General features: G+C 42.4%; 2 protein-coding genes across 2 annotated transcripts; both read right to left on the bottom strand.

Moving 5' to 3' along the window:
- Window positions 1-6598: 6598 nt before the first annotated feature.
- LOC132494929 (gamma-crystallin F) lies at window positions 6599-9457 on the bottom strand. Its single transcript, XM_060106363.1, has 3 exons — window positions 9449-9457; window positions 9126-9368; window positions 6599-6871 (listed from the first exon to the last, which is right to left on the bottom strand). Exons 1-3 carry the CDS (start codon window positions 9455-9457, stop codon window positions 6599-6601), a joined length of 525 nt encoding a protein of 174 aa, XP_059962346.1.
- A 6951-nt stretch (window positions 9458-16408) lies between these two features.
- On the bottom strand, window positions 16409-18126 carry LOC132494951 (gamma-crystallin D). Its single transcript, XM_060106414.1, has 3 exons — window positions 18118-18126; window positions 17795-18037; window positions 16409-16681 (listed from the first exon to the last, which is right to left on the bottom strand). Exons 1-3 carry the CDS (start codon window positions 18124-18126, stop codon window positions 16409-16411), a joined length of 525 nt encoding a protein of 174 aa, XP_059962397.1.
- Between the last annotated feature and the right edge of the window lie 2375 nt (window positions 18127-20501).

The raw sequence follows: 20501 nt of genomic DNA, 5'->3' as shown, positions 1-20501 counted from the left end.
CCTGTGTTCTAGGTACTATAGCTCCCTTACATACTCTTATAATTACATTATTTTTAGCCAAGCTTTGGGCTTCTTGATAATTTTTAAAAGTCCACAACAAGTACAAAATACAATACTTAGGACAATAAAAAGATAAATAAAATGTAACGACAATAGTTAACATTTAATGAGTTACTATATGTCAGGCATTTTATAGCATTATGTTATTATTTACATCTTACAAACGCCCCATGATGTGGCTTCTGTGATTAGCCCCATTACAGCTGAGAGGTTAAGTGCTTGCCTGATGTCTCACAACTAGTGGATGGTAATGTTAGTATCTAAGTTTGATTCCAAAAATTAGCTCTTGAGAATTCAGGAGCAATGCTTCTAACAGAAAACCAGCTAGAGGGTTATGGTAAACTGTAACTGTGAAAGCTGAAGCATTTTAAAAGTTGTAATGATTATTAGTTAATTTAAATTTGTTGAGTTGAAATCTGTTGCTGCTGCCGCTTTTTTTTTTTTTCTAGTGCTTCTGCTTCTTAAAGGCAAAATTGAGTACTGTGAATCCTTGAATGGAGGATTATAATGGAGGATGAAGGGGGAAAAGCAACATTTTAAATAAAGCCTGATTAAGGGACTTGCCTGGCGGTCCAGTGGTTAAGACTCTGCCCTTCCAGTGCAAGGGGTGCAGGTTCGATCCCTGGTTGGGGAACTAATATCCCACATGTCATGTGGTGCAACCAAAAAAAAATAAAAATAAATAAAAGGGAAGTTCTTAAAAAAATAATAAAGCCAGGGCTTCCCTGGTGGCGCAGTGGTTGAGAGTCCGCCTGCCGATGCAGGGGACGTGGGTTCGTGCCCCAGTCCGGGAAGATCCCACATGCCGCAGAGTGGCTAGACCCGTGAGCCATGGCCACTGAGCCTGCGTGTCCGGAGCCTGTGCTCCGCAGCGGGAGAGGCCACAACAGTGAGAGGCTCGCGTACCACAAAAATAAATAAATAAATAAATAAAATAATAAAGCCAGATTAAGTAAGTATTAAAGAGGAAGAGTTTTCAAGAACAAAAGAGGTGCAAAAAGTGAGCTGTAGGACCTGGAAACCATGGTGAAGAATCTGGTGAGACTTAGTTCAGAATGGACTAGTCTGATTTCAAGGAAAGAAAAGATGATGAGGTACAACAGGGTTTATCTTATTTTCCAAGCCAGGACCCTGAGAGGGTGAGGCAGGTGGCCACAAAGTCTGAGTCAGTGGGAACAGGGAAGTTTCCAAGTGGGAGTGTGGTAGACCCTGATAGGGCTCTGGGATCTAGGCTGATTTGCAGCGGTCCCCTTTCACGTGGTACGTGTGGTGAAAGTTTTCTGGAACTCTTAACAAAGCCCAAAGGCTATGAGAACAGGAGCTATATTTATGCGCTCTATCTACAGTTCCAAATTCCCACCTTTGAGACCAGCATAAGCTGGCAGTGGGAGGATTCAGGCAGAAAGACAAACGTCGTTTGGAGGATAGTGCTCAAAGCAGCCTCAAGACGCAAGCTTGGGTGTTATTCTAAAGAGCCAAGGTCGTGGCTTTCAAATGCAAGGATGGGCAGAGGCGCTGCCCTACACACTGTACATCATCTCTGAATACACCTAGATTGATCTGAGACATTTTAAGACCAGTGGGTTATGAACAACCATATAGGTCTGTAGACACTGAGAGAGGGATAGGGACACAGAGGAAGTCAGCCAATGACATGTGGCATAGCTGTCCCTGTTTTCTAAAAGAGATGAATCAATATTCTGGTAAAAGAACTACTCATATACAATGGTAAGAAAAAATGTAAAGGATGTAAAAAAGAGTTGGTTGAGAAATCATAAGTAAATAGGTGTTGAGCTTGAAGGTGAAAGTGAAGGAAGTATTTGAACAAGGGTATGGGATCTATCTTACTCATGAACTCAAACTTTCATAAATTAGAAATGGATCTGTCAGATGTTGAGATGGAGGAGAAGACATAGGCTCTGTGAAAAGGCACAAACAAATGCTGGATTCCCTTCTCCGAAGGGCCACAGCCGCTCCAGTGAACACAGACCAACCATCATGCCTTTCTTCACCTTCTCTTAGGAAATGCCTATGCTGTGTCACAAAGTTCTCAAACACTGCTATTTGAGTACAATTTACACTTACTTAATAAGCTCTTCGGCTAAGTTATAAGTTTACCTTGACTACACGGCATAACAGTATATTTAAAAGGTGCAAAATAATCTCTTACTAATTGTGATGTTGGGACAAACTTTAAAACCATACCTGCCTTCCTTCTGGTGAGCACTGGGTGGTGCTCTCATCTAAGAGGAAGTAAATCTAGGCAGCTGTGCACCAGGCCTCTGTCACTCTGCTTATCACAGCTTCAAAGTCCTTAATCTCAGTCTCTTAGTAATTCTAAATGTGGGTGCATAGGCACTCTGGTATTTTTTTGTCTGTTTGTTTATAACAGCTTTATTCAGAATCACATTTATGTTCGAACTGAAGGAGATTTATAGATGTATACAGGGCATCCTGGTATTTTTAAGTATTCATTATAATTTTCCAAATTTCCTTGATGAATCTGTATGTAGTGCTTTTTAGTATGATGGGCAAAAAATTAAAAGTGATATAAAACAATTAGATTCCACTTCTCTAATTATATTGGCATTGTTCCTTCTGACTTCAATGTTTCTGGATGTATCTGGTCTGAAGAACTAGTTAAAAAGTCATTATGTTAAAAACAAAAACAAAAAACCTCTGTTTAAAATTTTATTTTATTTTTTTAAATGAAAGATAAAACTTTTATTGTGTAAGTCACTGAACTGTTGGTGCTCTTTGTGACAGCATTTAGCTTTCCCTGACCCATACATTCTTCTTTGTCTCGTGCTCTTAAAGCTGGAGTGCGGGCTTCCCTGGTGGCGCAGTGGTTGAGAGTCCGCCTGCCGATGCAGGGGACACGGGTTCGTGCCCCGATCCCGGAAGATCCCACATGCCGCGGAGCGGCTGGGCCCGCGAGCCATGGCCGCGGAGCCTGTGTGCCCGGAGCCTGTGCTCCGCAACGGGAGAGGCCACAGCAGTGAGAGGCCCGCGTACAGCAAAAAAAAAAAAAAAAAAAAAAAGCTGGAGTGCACCCCAGGCTTCTCCACCTACACACACTCCCTTGGGCATCCTGTTCAGACTTATAACTTTCAATACCATCTACCCACCAATGACTTACAAAAGTAGATCTCCAGCCCAGCCTCTCTCCTGAACTCCAGGCTAGTATAACCAGTTGCCTGGTTAACAATTCCACTTAGATGTTCACGGACACCTCAAACTCATCTTGTCCAAAATGGGACCTCCTGGTTTTCCTCCACAAACCTGCTTCTTGGCAGTTCTCCCTGTTTAGGTTGACGGCAACTCCTTCCTTCCAGTTGCGCAGACCAAACCTCTCTCTCACCTCCACATTGAATCCAGCAAGAGTTTTTGTTGGCTCCGCCTTCAGAATATGTTCAGAATCTCACCACTTTTCACCTCCATAAATGCCACACCCTGTCCTGAGCCACCATTCTCTCATGGCTAGTATCTCTCTGTTTTCTTCCTCTCCCCTTCCTCTTTCTTTTTATTTTCAAGTTTCTTCAAATAACCTTAGCAATTAATCTTAACAGAAGCAACCCATATGCCCAAATAATATATTCAATATTCTAGTTTTGTTCTTAGAGAAAAAAAGTTGTTTTTTAACGAGAGCTGGAAGGGCCGAGGAGAAAGTAACTAAGTTAAGAAGTTATTGGAATAGTTTCGATGAAAGGTAATGTGAGAAGGAGTGGCAGTGAAAATGTAAAGGTTTTAAATAGCTTGTGTTGATTATTACACAACCACCTTTCTTTTTTTTAAAAAATTATTTTATTTATTTTTTGCTGCGTTGGGTCTTCGTTGCTGTGTGTGGGCTTTCTCTAGTTGCGGCGAGTGGAGGCTACCCTTCGTTGCGCGGTGCAGGCTTCTCATCGCGGTGGCTTCTCTTGTTGCAGAGCATGGGCTCTAGGCATGTGGGCTTCAGTAGTTGTAGCACACGGGCTCAGTAGTTGTGGCTCATGGGCTCTAGAGCGCAGGCTCAGTAGTTGTGGCGCACGGGCTTAGTTGCTCTGAGGCATGTGGGATCTTCTCGGACCAGGGCTCGAACACGTGCTCCCTGTGCCACCAGGGAAGCCCCTACACAATCACCTTTTCCAGTTCACAGGTCTGAGTAGGCAGCTAGCTTCGGCCTCTTGGAGGAGAACGGGGTCACATTGCTTGTGGAGCAAGAAGCAGTGTTAGTGTTTTGTACAAATGCTTCTCCTTTACTGGTTTTTGCTTATGTGGATTTGAAAGAATTTTGCTTGTTCCATTGCTCTCCTTTTATTTTTTAAAATGCTTTTGACTTTAAAGCTCAGGTTCTAGATGCTGGTTCTGAGCCTACTGACAATATCTCTTTTGTCTCAGCCAAGGTCTGATGACCAATGCTGTTTCCCTCCCAGATCTGGCCTTAACTATCAGACCACCTTTTCTCTTATTTCTCTGGGCTCTTCATACTTTGGTCAACTCAAATTACTCATTGTTTCCCTCGTATGTGCCATGCTTTCTTCCCTGCAGGACAAGATTAGTTCATGGTGTTTCCACAACATTTATATCAATTTCTCCCAAATCCATAGAACTTAGTAATAATAATGATAATGATGATGGTGATAATAATAATTGGAGACAGTTGGTGAGCACTTACCATGTGCCAGGCACTGTACTTAGTGTTTACAGGCTTTATCAATTTAACCTCACACCATGCAAGGGAGAGACTTTTACTATCCCTACTATACTGATGAGGTACACTCTGCCCAGATCCTTTCAGGCCTTCTTTCCAGCTCTGAGAGCTCATCCCCCCGCTTCGGCAGGCTTTGCTGCTAACGCTTGCCCTGCAAACTTCTGACGATTGCCCCTCACCAGCCAGTGAGGAGAGTCCAAAGGCTCTGGGAGTTTTGTGTCTCCCTTGCCCTGTGATCAATGGCAAAGGGGACTGTTGGCGGATAACCAGCTCCCAGATCCTTTGCCTCCAGGCGGGAGAAACTCTGAGGTATGATCCATGCTCTGAGGCTCTCCAAGGGATCTGGCTAAGTTGGCATTTTCTTCCCCATCTTGCTTCTCCAACTCCCTCACCTTTCCTTGTGGGAGCACTTCCCCATAAGTCACTTTTCCTGAATCCTTGGTTCATGATCTGTGTCTGGGGGAACCCGATCTGAGGCTCTTGCCTGGCTCGTACAAGATATAGTTGAGATTCAAACTAAAGCAGTCTAACTGCAGTCATATTTTAGAGTTCTAATCCCTTTGTTATATTGCCTGTCATGTCGGTATGATAATCTGTTTCAATCTCTTTTTCCTAGCATTCTGTTAGAAATTTTACCAGAAGAATTTTGGAGCCGGATCTTTGATACTTGATAATAAGCCGGATCTTTGATAATTCTCAGTGTGGTGGTGGGAATTCGAAGTCCTTCCTAGGGATGGATGAAGTTGCAGTAGGAGCGTCTCAGATACTCTGACAAGTATCTTGGGCTTCTTCCTCAATGCTCCCACAGTCATGTAGACATACATGCAACAACCATGCTGCTGGGATAATTATTTTAAAAATTCTCTTGGATATTCTGCTCCCTCACTAGACTGGGGACAAGGACCCAGTTCTGCTCATTGTTGTTTCCTGGTACAGAGCCCAGTGTCTAAAAATGGAGGTGTTCAATCTTTTTTTTTTTTTTTTTTTTTTTTTTGCGGTACGCAGGTCTCTCACTGTTGTGGACTCTCCCGTTGCAGAGCACAGGCTCCAGACATGCAGGCTCTGCGGCCATGGCTCACGGGCCCAGCCGCTCCGCAGCATGTGGGATCTGGCCGGACCGGGGCACAAACCCATGTCCCCTACATCGGCAGATGGACTCTCAACCACTGCGCCACCAGGGAAGCCCTGGAGGTGTTCAATCTTTTCGGATGTACTTCTGTAGTACTACAAACTAGATTTAGAACTGCAGTTCTTAAATTTCATTTGCATATGAATCACCTGTGGGGTGAGGTTTAGGATTCTGTCTTTTAACTGGTGTCCCAGGTGATTCTGTGGCAGGTGATCCTCAACCCATTACTGATACTTTGAAAACACTAATGTACAAGGTCCAGATACTCAGTAATAACTAAGGAACACTTACATTGTAAGTTCTTATTATATATCAGTTGCTTTGTGCCTGGCATCGTTGTAAGAGAATTACAGCTATTAACTTAATTAAGCCACATTTAATTCCTATGAAGAGAAAAGTATTATTACCCCCTTTTTTACAAATTAGAAAACTGAGACACAAAAATGTTTAAAGTGCTAACTTGCTCCATTGCCTATAGCTAGTAAGTGGATGTGGACCCAGGCATTCTGGCTCCAGAGCCTGTCCTCTTAACTGCTACCCCACACCACCCTTTCCACTGATACATGTAAGAAAATCCACATTATTCCCAGCTTTATTTTTGCTGAGCCTTTCTTTCCAAGGAATCTGAAAGGAAAAGAAAGCTACATAACTGCAGGAGACACACAGGAAATATTTTATTAGCTTCCAGATGGAGAAAACGGTAGAGTTAAAATATTTCAATAGAAATCCACGGCCCTCCTCAGGGAGCCCACTCTGGCATCCAGGGCCCCCCAGTCGTGGTAGTGCCTGTAGTCCCCCGGCCTCAGTAGGTACTGCCGCCCCCGGTAGTTGGGCATCTCATAGAGGACCCACCAGCCCTCCAGCACGTGAAGGGAGCGGATCTCATTGAAGTGGAAGCGGTCGCGGAGCGAGGAGCAGTCTTCCGTGAGCTCCGCCATCTGGCCTCGGTAGTCCTCTCGCTCATACATCCTCAGCCGGTGGGAGCTGGTCTGGGTTCAGCAATCAGCAGATGGGAAGAGTCAGAAAACCTAGCCTTTAGCAATGAATCACTCACACCGCTGGGGAAATGGGCTTTTTAAAAAAAAAATATTTTCTATATCAAAGATGACATACTAAAAAGACAGCCAACACCAGGGCCACTGCGTACAGCTGGGTAGATTGTACACTGCAAAACTAAAGAGGGTGCACTTCACATAGATCAAGATATGCATGGTGCTCCATAGTTTTCTAGGGCCACAACCTACATGAATCATATTTAGTACCTACTTAGTACCATTCTTTTTTTTTTTTCTTCCTGCGGTACGCGGGCCTCTCACTGCTGTGGCCTCTCCCGCTGTGGAGCACAGGCTCCAGACGTGCAGGCTCAGCGGCCATGGCTCACGGGCCCAGCCGCTCCGCGGCATGTGGGATCCTCCTGGACTGGGGCACGAACCCGTGTCCCCCGCATCGTCAGGTGGACTCTCAACCACTGCACCACCAGGGAAGCCCAGTACCATTCTTAAGTGACAATTTTTATATATATAATTTGTGCTCTCTCCTTAGACTTAAATGGTGGTCTGGAGCTCTCCTTGGAGGATATAAAAATAATTAGATATTAAAATAAAAAGACAAATATATCCCTGGCAAAAGGCATTATTTTCAATCTCAATAGCATTAAAAGAGGCTGGGAAGAGAGGAAGTTGAATTGCTTTCCCCGAAGTGAAGCACAGATGGTGGCAGTCCAGCCCAGGCAACTCCTTAATCCCTTCCTTTCTGCTTTGAATCCTGCTATTCTAAAATCCTGAAAAGCAAGAGTCATCGTAATGATTAGGTTTCAGTTCTCACCTCTAATATATGGTCTGGCAAAACACTTTTAGGTAATTAATAAAAACAGAAGCTCAAGATCATGAAGGAGGCCTGTCTAGATCAACAGATTATAAAACCTTTAGAAAAATGTAAGGGCAGTCTGTCAGTCCTGGGCAAATCCTGTCTGTCTCTTCCTGAGCACTTGTTCTTTAATCTGCTTGTTCCTTCCCAGCAGGTACCCACTCAATTCCTTCTTCCTTCTTCCACCATTAAATCCTCGTTAGGAAAGGTTCTCATAAGCAATTCATTCTGAGGTATAAAAAACTGCTAATAAGATATCTTCCATGGTTTGCAAAAGACTCACATGTGCGTTATCTAATTTGATCTTCACAACAGCCTGACACACGTGGAGCAACCATTCTAAGTCTTTTCTTCTTTTAAGAGAAACTAATGACTAGAGCTTTCAGGCTGTAATCAAAGCGTCAGGGCTGGAAAGTAAAAGCCCAGATTTCCAGGCTCCTAAGGCCAGTCTGGGTCCTATCAAGGCTTTCAACCCTCTGAGGGGATTTCAAATTTCCCCAGAGTGGTACATTTTCCACAGGACTCTGTCATAGGCAAATTAAAGCCTCCCTAACTGTGGAATTCCAGGCTGCTCGGGCTTTACTTGGGTAGCAGTGGGCTTTGCAGGTGCTACTGGAATCACATTGTTGGTTATTTGTTTTGCCTAATCAAAAAGCAGAACTTGAGGGACCATTGATATTCATAATGGTTAATATTTGGAGGAGGGGTAGTTTGCCAGGTGCTGGGCAATCTCCTTTTGACCTCATCACAGCTCGATGAACCAACTGCCCTTAATAACCCCGCTTTACAGATGAGGAAGGAGAGAAGTAGCCCAGTAACTAGCCTAAGGGCACCTGGGTGTGAGGAGTTCACCTGTTGCTTATTCCTCAGCTGTGGCACAGACGCTCTAAACTAATGCCGTGCACCACTTTTGCCCAGTAGAGGTGAGTTTAATTTTATAAGCCTACTTTTTTTTTCTTTTTTTTTTTTGCGGAACGCGGGCCTCTCACTGTTGTGGCCTCTCCCGTTGCGGAGCACAGGCTCTGGACGCGCAGGCTCAGCAGCCATGGCTCACGGGCCCAGCCGCTCCGTGGCATGCGGGATCCTCCCGGACCGGGGCACGAACCCGTGTCCCCTACATGGGCAGGCGGACTCCCAACCACTGCGCCATCAGGCAAGCCCCGGTGAGTTTAATTTTAGCAAAGGAGAATACAATTTCAATTAAGAGCATTGCATCACTCAATTTTTCGGTGGAAAGAAACCTTAAAGCCATTAATAAAGGGAAAGAGAACCCGGTTAGAGCCAGCAAAAGAAGGCCACCGCCCTGCAGTCTGACCACTGCGTCTGGAGCACTGGTGTGACCCGAGGGCACGGCAGGCCCAGGGGAACCGGACTTACGTGGGGGATGAGGCGGCAGGAGCGGACGGAGTCGTTGAGGCCCATCCACTGCTGGTAGTCGGGGTAGTCACCGCGCCGCAGGAAGTACTGGTGGCCCTGGTAGTTGGGCTGCTCGTAGAGCATCCAACAGCCGCTGTCCACCCGGATGGAGTTGCAGCGGCCGAAGCAGGGCTGCAGGTTGGAGTGGTCGCTGCTGCACTCATAGTGGCGGCCCTGGAAGCCCCGGTCCTCGTAGAAGGTGATCTGCAAGGAAGGGAAGGACAGGGCTCAGAGGCCTGGCCTCCAGCCCGGCTGCGGGCCCCTCCCGCCGGCGCAGGGCTCACCTTCCCCATGGCTGCTGGATGCGGGGATGCAAGTTCAGTGCGGTGGGGCGGGCGCGCGGGTCTATATAGCAGGAGGGCTGCTGCGTTGGCAGGAACGACACAAAAGGGGCCCCCGGGTGAGGAGGATTTCCTCTCTCTCTTCTATATAATGAGGGCGGGGGTGGGCGGGGGACTTATTGTATGTTTTCTCTTAGACTCTCCAGAGCTTTCGAACTGATGACCCGCGTAAAACTGTCACTTGGTGCCTCTGGGGCCTTTAAATGAAGCCTATTCAGGAGATTGGAAGCGAGCAAAAGCGCCTAACGGGGTTAATGCTTGTAATGAAATATTTTTTAACCTTTTTGAATTTCGAAATGATCTCTTTTTGAGGAACAACACCGGGTAGTGGCCGGGTCAGAGGTCAGGATGGGCTCCAGCGGGAGGCGTTTAGATGAGAGAGCGTTTCCTTGGTGTGAGGATGTGGGACGTGGGAGGCACCTGCCTTCTCCGCAGGACGTCTGAAGGAGGATGGGATTCTCCTCTAAGAGAACGTCCTACCAGCCTCCCCGCTGATGGGCGGGTGCAGCAGACAACACACCGGAGGAAAGGTGATGGGGGTTGAACCCCGAGGAAGCCCTGTTTAAGCACCTGGCTCGGCTCTGCTGCCTGCAGACTGGACCAGGGCCTCCTCCAGACCCAGCTGCTGCTTCCGGCCCACCGGCAGGAAGCCCGCAACTTTGGAGTTCATGCGGGGACTCACGGGTGGTTATTACTCACACCGTAACTTTTTATTTAACTAGTAATTTTGCAAACCAGGTGCTAAGGTTAATTAGTTCTAGCTGCTGAAAATTCAAGTTAACGTGCACATGTAACAGACTTAAAATCCTACAATCTTGGGAAGATTCTTCCTTCTCTACCTTCCCCAGCCCTGGGCAAGCCTGGTTGTTCCCTAGTTAATGCTCTGGTTCCAGGCGCTAGAGTCTTCCTTCCTTCCCCCCCTCCCATCCCCCCAGCAGCTTCCGGTGCTCCACTCTTTAGAACAGGATTTCACAACCTCATACTATTTTGACATCTTGGGTCAAAAAATTCTCAGTTGTGAGGGTCTGTCCTGTGTATTTGAGGATGTTGAGCAGCATCCCTGGTCTCAACCCTCTAGATACTATTTGCATTACTCTCAAGGTTGTGACAACCAAAAAATATTTCCAGACATTGCCAAATGTCCCCTGGGGGGAGTGAAATCAACCCTGGTTGCAAACCACTGCTTTAGAAGGAGCTAGTCCTCAAACAGATATAACTGTGATACACCTGTCTCATTCCTTAGTTTGGATTCTTGCTACTTAAGTCTAATGCTGATAAATTGTTTGCCCTGAACAATTTTATTTGAAACACATAAATTTAATAAGGCTTATTCACATTCTTTCTTTTAAAAATTCTAATTTTATAGAAAATTGGAAACTACAGAGAAGTAGAAAGGAGGAAAAAATTAAAACCATAGTACCGTATTTTAAAGATCACTGTGGATGAATATTTTAAAACCTCCTTTCAGTTCTGCAAGATGAAAAAGTTCTAGAGATCTTTGCACAAGGACATCCATATAGTTAACACTACTGTACTGTGGTTAAAAAATGGTTAAGATGGTAAATTTAATGTTATGTGTTTTTTATCACAATAAAAAAGACACCTCATTCCTCCCCTGCAAAAAAACCCTCTTAATTTTCACTTCTTTGATCTAATACTTTCATTTCTAAGAATTTGTCCAAAGGAAATAGCTGAAGGTACATGAAAACATTATGCACAGTGGCATTTTATCAGACCACTGTTTATAATGTAAAAAATTAGATACAAATAAAATGTCCAAAACAGGGCATTAATTAGGTAAGTTATAGAACACCTCTTTGATGAGATGCTACACAGCTACCAAAAATTATGTTCTCAAAGAACTTATTTAAGGAGATGGAAAATGCTCACCATATGTTAAAATTTTAACATGAGTATATTATACACTGAAAACTACAAAACATTGCTAAAGAAAAGAAGATATAAATAAATGGAAAAACATCTTGTGTTCATGGATTGGTAGATTTAATATTGTCCAGATATGAATACTTCCCAAAGTGGTCTACAGATATAATGCAATCCCTATAAAATTCTAATGTTATTTTCTGTGGCAGTAGAAAAACCCATTCTAAAATTTATGTAGAATCTCAAAGGATCCCAAATACCTCAAACAATCTTTTTTTGTGTGTGTGAAGCCATTTTTAATTTTTATTTATTTATTTAATTTTGGCCTCACCGAGAGGTTTGCAGGATCTCATTTCCTGGACCAGGGATTGAACCCAGACCACCACAGTGAAAGCGCTGAATCCTAACCACTAGACCACCAGTGGACTCCCCCAAAACAATCTTGAAAAAGAAGAACAAAGCTGGAGAACTCACACATTCTCATTTCAAAACTTACTACAAAATTTACAATAATCAAAACAGTGTGGTACTGGCATAAAAATAGACATACAGACAAATGGAATAGAATAGAGAACACAGGCACAAACCCTTACACATATGGTCAAATGATTTTTGAGAAGGTTGTCAAGACCATTCAATGGAGAACAGACAGTCTTTTCAACAATAGTACTGGGAAAACTGGATATCCACATACAAAAGAATGATGTTGGACCCTTACCTTACACCACATACAAAAACTAACTCAAAATGGGTTAAAGACCTAAATATAAGAACTAAAACTATAAAACTCTTAGAAGAAAACATAGAGGAAAATCTTCAAGAGATTAGAATTGGCAGTGATTTCTTGGATATAACACCAAAGCATAGGAAATAGATAAATTGGAGTTCATCAAAATAAAAACTTTTGTGCATCAAAGGAGACTATCAACAGAGTGAAGAGAACACCAATGGGATGTGAGAAAGTATTTGCAAATCATATATGATAAAGGATTGATATTCAAAATGTGTAAAGAACTGCTATAACTCAGCAACAACAATAAAACACCCACCCCCCAAAAAAACCCAATTGAAAAACAAGGCTTGGATAGACACTTCTCCAAAGAAAATAATACAATGGCCAATAAGCACGTGGAAAGCTGCTCAACATCACTAATCATTAGGGATATGCAATCAAAACTACAATGAGATACTACTCCACACCCATTAGGATGGCTAGTATAAAAAGCAAAATCAAAACAGAAAACAACAAGTCTTAGAGAGGATGTGGAGAAATTGGAAAGCTTGTGCATTGCTGATGGGCATGTAAAATGGTACAGCCACTGTGGAAGACTGTATGGTAGTTCCTTAAAAATTAAACATCAAATTACCATATGATTTAGCAATTCCAATTCTAGGCATATATCCAAAAGAATTGGAAGCAGGGACTTGAACAGCTCTTTGTACCCCAATGATCATAGCAGTATTCTTTATTATACCCAAAAGGAAGAAATAATTCAAATGCCCATTTAGGAATGGTTGGGTACACAAAATGTGGTATATGCATAGAATGGAATATTAGTCAGCATTAAAAAGGAATGAAATTTTGATAAATGCCACAACGTGAACAAACCTTGAAAACACTATGCTAAGTGAAATGAGCCAGACACAGGACAAATATTATATGATTCAATGCATTTGAGATACCTGGAATAGTCAGATTTATAAAGAAATAAAGTAGAAGGGTGGTTACCAGGGGTTGGGGGAAGGTGGGAATGGGGAGTTATTGTTTAATGAGTACAGAGTTTCAGTTTGGGATGATGAAAAATTTCTGAAGATGAATAGTGCTGGTGGTTGCACAATGATGTGAATGTGCTTTATGCCACTGAATTGTACACTTAAAATGGTAATAATGGTAAATTTTGTATTATGTATATTTCACTACAATTTAAAGCATCTTCCATGAGCAACAAGAAAAAAAGGGAATCAATATGAATTTTTTCAACATTAATTTCTTGATTTCAATAATGCTACTGTGGGTTAGGACTCCACGCTCTCACTGCCAAGAGCCCAGGTTCAGTCCCTGGTTGGGGAACTAAGATCTCACAAGCCACACAGTGCAGCACACACACACACACAAAATCTACTGTGGTTGTAAGAAAACATTAAAATAGGATAACTCCTAGTGGTTGAAAGGGAATGAGAAAGCATTTAAAACGGAGTTTATTTTAACTTACTTATAGTCCTCTTACTTTATATTATAAGAAGGGAATAATTAATATAATTAATGTCTTAAAATTTTTTTACATTTCCCTTCTTGGGCTTTCTTCCTCTTTCTCCCTTTATTCATTCCATTCTGACTATCTTACACCACCAAAGCTTACATTCAAGAACTGATAATATTTCAAGGTCCTCTTTAATCCTGGGAATTAGTGCTCTGGGCACAGTTGTGCTGTAGGCAAAGCTTTTTGGTTGATTTCCTTCACCCAACCTTCCTTGTGTATTGCCCTGCTTGCAGCTAGCATCTATGGTTTCCAGGGACACCAACTTCAGGTTGATGATATGGTGGGAGATGGACAAAACTTGGGGCCCTGACTTTATTGTTGAGCTGCTGAACTAACCATTCCTAAATTCTGTGCTACCCTAGGACTTCTATCATGTGAGCTAATAGATTTCCACATTGTTTATCCATTGCTATGGTGTTTTGGCTACTTTCAGTCTAATGTATGCTAACTGATTCAGATCCATTTTTGGCCAAGGGATTGGGATGAACTCTGATCAAGCTTTGGAGATGAGCAGCTTACTGGGTAGAAGGTGGGGAAAAGTAATCCGGGTGAGGAAAAGATGTGAGCAAACTCAGAGTGGTGCGAGAATGCTTAACGTGATTGGATGACTTGGACGAGATGGAGTAAAGGACAACTGGGGTCAGGTAATAAGAGAGGAAGTAGATAGGCTGGGGCCAATTTCTTGAAAAAGGTAGAATTTGCCCCTGTGGGCAGTGGAGTAATATCAAAGGTTTTTAATCAGGGAAATGACTTGATCAGATCAGTCTTTGAGTACAAACGTAGTCACCACTCCTTTCTAAGACTGTAGCAATGAGAGTGCAAGTAAGAAAACAAGCAGTAGAAGAACTAATGTAAGTGAATATAGTGTTATACTTCCCTATAACCTTACACAGGCAATATACTAACACACACAGATATACACACATATGGAGAGTATATGTATACAGTTATATAAATATATATAACTGTGTGTGTATCATGTGTGCATTTATATAGACAGAGAATGCAGCTTTGGATTATCCTATATATTTAATTCAGTTCCTGGTTGGTTGGTTGCTTACCTCATGGTAAGAATCTGTAAGCTGGTGCTGTCATTATTTTGACAAGCATCTTCCTGATTCCACAGTGGAAAAGCATTGATTTTCTGAGCTGTGAGTTCTGAATTCTGATGCCACTTCTCTTCTATTATTAACTGTTTGAAATTAGAACTGAACCTTAGTTTGCCTTACATAAAATGAGTGATCTAGGTTTGATGATCTCCAGGTCTGAAATATGTTAAACACCATATTACTTCATTGTGCTATAGTGACTTGCTTTCCTCCCTCCCTCCCTTCTTCTTCTTCTTGGCAGGGGGGATTTTCCATTAGGAATTTCTTTGAGACTCTGAATAAAGTTCTAAACAGTCACCTCCGAAAAAGTTACGTATACTCTGTGTCAGCTAGAAATGTGTATTGAACTACAAATAAAAGAACACCCAATGGTGGTGCCATAATCAAATGTGGGTTTATTTTACTCCCATTATAAGAAGTCTCAAGGTAAAGGGTTGCTGGCATTGTGTGATAGTTAATTTTATGTCAACTTGACTGGGCTAAGGGACGCCCAGATAGCTGGTAAAACATTATTTCTAGGTGTGTCTGTGAGGGTATTTCCGGGAGAGATTAGGATTTGGATCAGTGTACTGAGTAGAGAAGACCATCCAATCTGTTGAGGGACTGAATAGAACAAAAAGGAGAAGGAAGGATGAACTCCCTCTTCCTTCTGCCCTCAGACATCAGCACTCCTGGTTCTCAGGCCTCTGGACTCAGACTGAATTATTCCACCAGCTTTCCAGATTCTCTAGCTTGCAGATAATGGGACTTATCAATTTCTATAATCACATGAGCTGATTCCTATAATAAATCTCCTCATCTATATCTATATAGATCCTATGGGTTCTGTTTCTCTGGAGAGCCCTGACTAATAAACATTGGTTCAGGGGCTTGACCACATCAAGGCCAGCATTTCTGAAACTGTGACATTTCCCTCGTACTTGTCAGCTCTTGAGTGTAAAATGTCTGAAATAAGAGGGAATTGTGGCACCAGGGCAGATGCTCCCTTTCATTAGGAAGGCAAAAATTTTTCCAGAACCATCTCCTCTCTCCCCATCAGCATTCCTCCACTTAATGTTTCAGTGTCCAGAGAGTGTCATGAGATCAGTTCAGCATCAAAATCAAGCGTGAAAGAAAAAAAAAAAAAAAAGGCAAAATAATGAAAGGAGAAAAAAAAAAAGTCTGCCTGCCAGAGATTTGTGAACTCAATTTTGCATACAATTTAGGGAATTTAAAAATCTTCTGAAGCCCATTGTAGCCAGCTTCAGAATCCCTGATTTAAGAAGTGGGTCACACTATCTCTGAACCTCAGCTTTCAGATCCTCACTCCTCAAAGAAAAACTGAAGAGATATCTCACGATCTGGTTTGAAGCAGCAATGTGTTTAAAGGCCAGAGAATCAAATAAGATAATATATTATGAAGTGTTTTGTAAACTGTAAAGCTCTGCTTCATTTGAAGGCATAGTTCTATTGTGAGAATTTTCTTTGTTACCCGTAGATCATACACCTTGATTTCCACGTGCATCTTGTGTGTATGTGTGTGTGTGTGTGTGTGTGAGTGTATAAATAAAATAATAAATGTAGGACAAAAGGAAAAACACAAGCAAACCATTGCCAGGAAAACAGAAAATATTTTATTACTTTCCAGATTGAGAAGTGATGCACTTATTTCAGTAGAAATCTATGACTCTCCTCAAGGAGCCCACTTTAGCATTCACGGCCCCCCAGTCATGGTAGCGCCTGTAGTCCCCTGGCCTCAGCAGATACTGCCTTCCCCGGTAGCTGGGCAACTCATAGAGGACCCAGGAGCCCTCCAGCACATTGAGAGAGTAAATCTCATTGAAGTGGAAGCGGTCCTGAAGAGAGGAGCAGTCCTCAGTGATCTCTATCATCTGGCCTCTGTAATCTTCCCTCTCATAAAGTCTGATCCTGTGAGAGCCAGCCTGGCCCATCCAGAGGTGGAAAGAGGAGAAAAGCAAACCATGAAATGATTCCAACACATTCATGCCATTCAGTTTGGTGAGGACCAGCTCAAGCCATTTTCAAATATATGGTAAAAATGAATTATTTCTGAATCTTTGTATACTCTTCATTTTCAAAGTTGGAGATTCAGTACCTTTCCAAGATCATAAAGTGTGACTAAAAATTAAGAAGGAAATCTCACTCTTTAATATATTCAAATATTTCCCAGGATGAACTGTTAACCATGCTCAGGACACTGTACCATAGAGAAACCCAAATCTTCAACAGCTTACTACTATTTTTGCCATTTTGAAGAATTATTTTAAATTTTCAAGCATGTGTCTTTGAACAGTAAAGTCAGTTTATGAAATGAATTACTCTACACTGAGTTTAAAATAAATCTTGGAAAAATCACCAAGGGCTTAGATGCTTTTGTGTCTGTGGAAAGCAAAGTGAAACATCTGAAGTCTCTCAGTTACATACTTGATTTTCATTTAGTAATTTTATGAATAGAATGAGGAAAAATGGGAAAGAAAAATGAGTAAGCCCAAGGACTAATTTTTAAAAAAACTTAGTGTTTTAAGATACGTATGAATTATATGTAGCCTGTGTATAAAATCTCTGCATTGCTCTCTACTGAGAAAAAGTATTTTTATTTGTACAGGTGGGGAAAACCAAAACATGCAATTGTGAGGCAAAAAGGGAAAGAGTCTTACAAGAATGAACCCTTGTAAAATTTTCCTTTTCAACTCCTGTCGGCTCAGAAACTAACTAGCACCTAATTATTTTTCTGTTGGATATTAGTGGTTTTTCTACAACTTCATTGTAAATGATTCCAGGTCAGGACCTCTATTTTATACATGCCCGGGGCAGCGGATACATTCTTACTCAATAAATATTTGTTGATTAACTGGTACCTGGGCAACACTTTACTTCTGTTCAAGGCAAATTATATTGAACTAATATACCATAGCTTACCTTTTCCCCAAACTCTCAATTATTCTAAATAATCACTACTCCAAATGTTTAACCTTTGCTTGAAACTATCCATTCTGGGTCCAAAGTGAACCAGAATGATATGGAACTGGACTCACGTGGGGGATGAGGCGGCAGGAGCGGACGGAGTCGCTGAGGCCCATCCACTGCTGGTAGTCGGGGTAGTCACCGCGCCGCAGGAAGTACTGGCAGCCCAGGTAGTTGGGCTGCTCGTAGATCATCCAGCAGCCGCTGTCCACGCGCACTGAGTTGCAGCGGCCCAAGTAAGGCTGCAGGTTGGAGTGGTCGCTGCTGCACTCGTAGTGGCGGCCCTGGAAGCTTCGGTCCTCGTAGAAGGTGATCTGCAAGGAAGAGAAGGACAGGGCTTAGAGGCCTGGCCTCCAGCCCGGCTGCGGGCCCCTCCCGCCGGCGCAGGGCTCACCTTCCCCATGGCTGCTGGATGCGGGGATGCGAGTTCAGTGCGGTGGGGCGGGCGCGCGGGTCTATATAGCAGGAGGGCTGCTGCGTTGGCAGGAACGACACAAAAGGGGCCCCGGGTGAGGAGGGGATTTTCGTGTTCTCTTTTTTCTCTTTGCTGTCAGAGTCCATGGGGCTCATTGTGGGTTTTGGTCCCATTCTCTCTGGAGTTTCTATCACTAGCTGATGCTATTGAGACAGTCTGGAAAAAAAAAAAAAGTAATTTGGGACATTGTCTATTTAATAATAGAAGTAGAGCTTCAGCCATTTCATATATAGTCCACTCTCTTATTTGTATGGGTTGGGGAAAAACAAAACAAAACAAAATAAGCGGTGGAGCAAAAAAGTCAGAGTCTTAATATGGCAAATATAAATTAATCTGTAAGAAGTATGTGCCATAATATTGAATACTAATGGTTAATAAGAAGGAAATGACCTGTACTGAATACTGAAAATTTCAAATTAGTCTTTTAAGAGAGCTTCCTCATTAAAGGGTGCAAGAAATTGGAGTGTTTTATCAAGAAGGTTCACAAAATTTCAAACTTTCAGTGTGGTAAAAAAACAAAAACAAAAACAGCAAACGCAGATCTTTAGTATTTGGTCTGATTTTGTTGCAGCCATATGTGGAAGTAGACTGAAGACTGGAGGTTTTATCTTGGTTACTTGTAATTCAAAAGGGAGAATAGTTTTAAGATGGTTAATCTCAGAAAGAAGAACTAAAAGGGAAATTTCTAAAAGCTTAAGGAAATAAGAAAAAGTAATACTTTTAAAATACAAAACCAGATTACCTCTTAGGTTATTATAAAAGAAAACCAAATTCCTAAGAAACCCATTTCTGGTAGGATCTAGATACACATTTGTTTTACGGGGAACAAGAGTACACAAAGCTTTTGACTTAGAGGAAATTGATTGCACGAACACAAAGAGGAGCTATAGCTGGAATGGTGTAGTGAGAGGGAGGAATAAATATCTGGAAGCTTGGACTCTAGGAAGGCTTTAGAAAGTATTTATCAGCCTGAAAGAGGATAGTCTGTTGGACTGGAAAGATCGCTGGAGGGGAAGATGACCTACGCCTTTAGCCTCTTTGATGTTCAAAGAATTAGTCACAGTCCTATGTTGACTCATTGAAATACTTTGTCTTTCCTTTGGGTCATAAATCTTTGTAAGTTGATATTTATCAATTAGACACCAACTATGTATAATATGATGTTTCAGTTCTTGTTATCCAGTATGTAAAGGCATGTATTTGCAGAGTTACTTATGTTAGCCTAGTGGCATATATGCAGCCAGAATCTAAAGAATAAAAGTCATTTTAATTAAAAATGAAAAAATAAGAATGAAAAATAATAATAAATTAAAAAAACCCATCATTTTGCTCAGAGCTGTTTCTGTGGGGAGTGTGTTCATGGGTCAAAACAGTAATACATGAGAACCCTAATGCAGAGTCCCAGAGAGCGTCTAGAGGAGCAACATGGGGATGTCAGTGGGGACCACCACTTCAGCTGACATGCAGCAACAGCTGAAATTTAGGTTCCAACTGGAGGACCCAAACAAGGGCACTTTGGGCTTGGCTTTTTCATTAACTGGGAAGAGGGAAGGCTTTATTTCAGCCTGGGGAAAGAAATAGGGAAAACCCCTTACACTTCTCATAGAATTGAAATGTGGATGCTGTGGGCCAAGCTGTGGCTTAATTTCAATGCTCTACAGAAAATTCTGGGAGTGACAAATGTGTATAAAACCTAAGTCCCAAGTTGTACTTAGTGTGCTAAGTGAACATAGGTTAAGACCTGAGACTCCTTGCACCTGTGGCACCGAAGCAGCGCTCTACACCAGGTGCCTGGACTGAATGATGGCCACTGCCTTTGCAGGGAGAACCAGAGAGAAGAAACACCCTGTTGTCCTGAGCTCTGGTCCAGGAAGTAACCCTTTGTCACTCTATACATAGCCACATGGTTTCAAACAAAAGTGAAGAAAAAAGAGACTAGTTCAGGTTCAGATTTTGCTGCATGCAGGGTTAATGATTTGTGTAGCTAGTGTAAATAGTCTACAAAATGAAGTGTATAAGAAATACCACTTTCCTTATTTTCTGTAACTCAGAATATTTTATGAATCTAAGTCTCATTCCACTGGGATGGAGAGAAAATTTAACTTTAGTCATTGCTGGGATTTCCTCTCCTCACTTACCCAGGCTCTACGGTTGGGTTTTGAGGGCTTACATGGTACCAAGGCATTTCATGGTGGGGGAGGATTCACTGGAAACTACTGTGATGTCCATCATTGGTGGCTCTCCCCAGCTTTCACACCAATGGGGAAATAAGAATAGCCTTGAGGGCTGTGGACTTGGAGATG

Source organism: Mesoplodon densirostris, chromosome 8 (assembly GCF_025265405.1).
Source record: "Mesoplodon densirostris isolate mMesDen1 chromosome 8, mMesDen1 primary haplotype, whole genome shotgun sequence".
NCBI classification, from domain to species: Eukaryota; Metazoa; Chordata; class Mammalia; order Artiodactyla; family Ziphiidae; genus Mesoplodon; species Mesoplodon densirostris.
The sequence above is the reverse complement of the archived record's forward strand: the minus strand, read 5'-3'. Positions and strand labels throughout refer to the sequence as shown.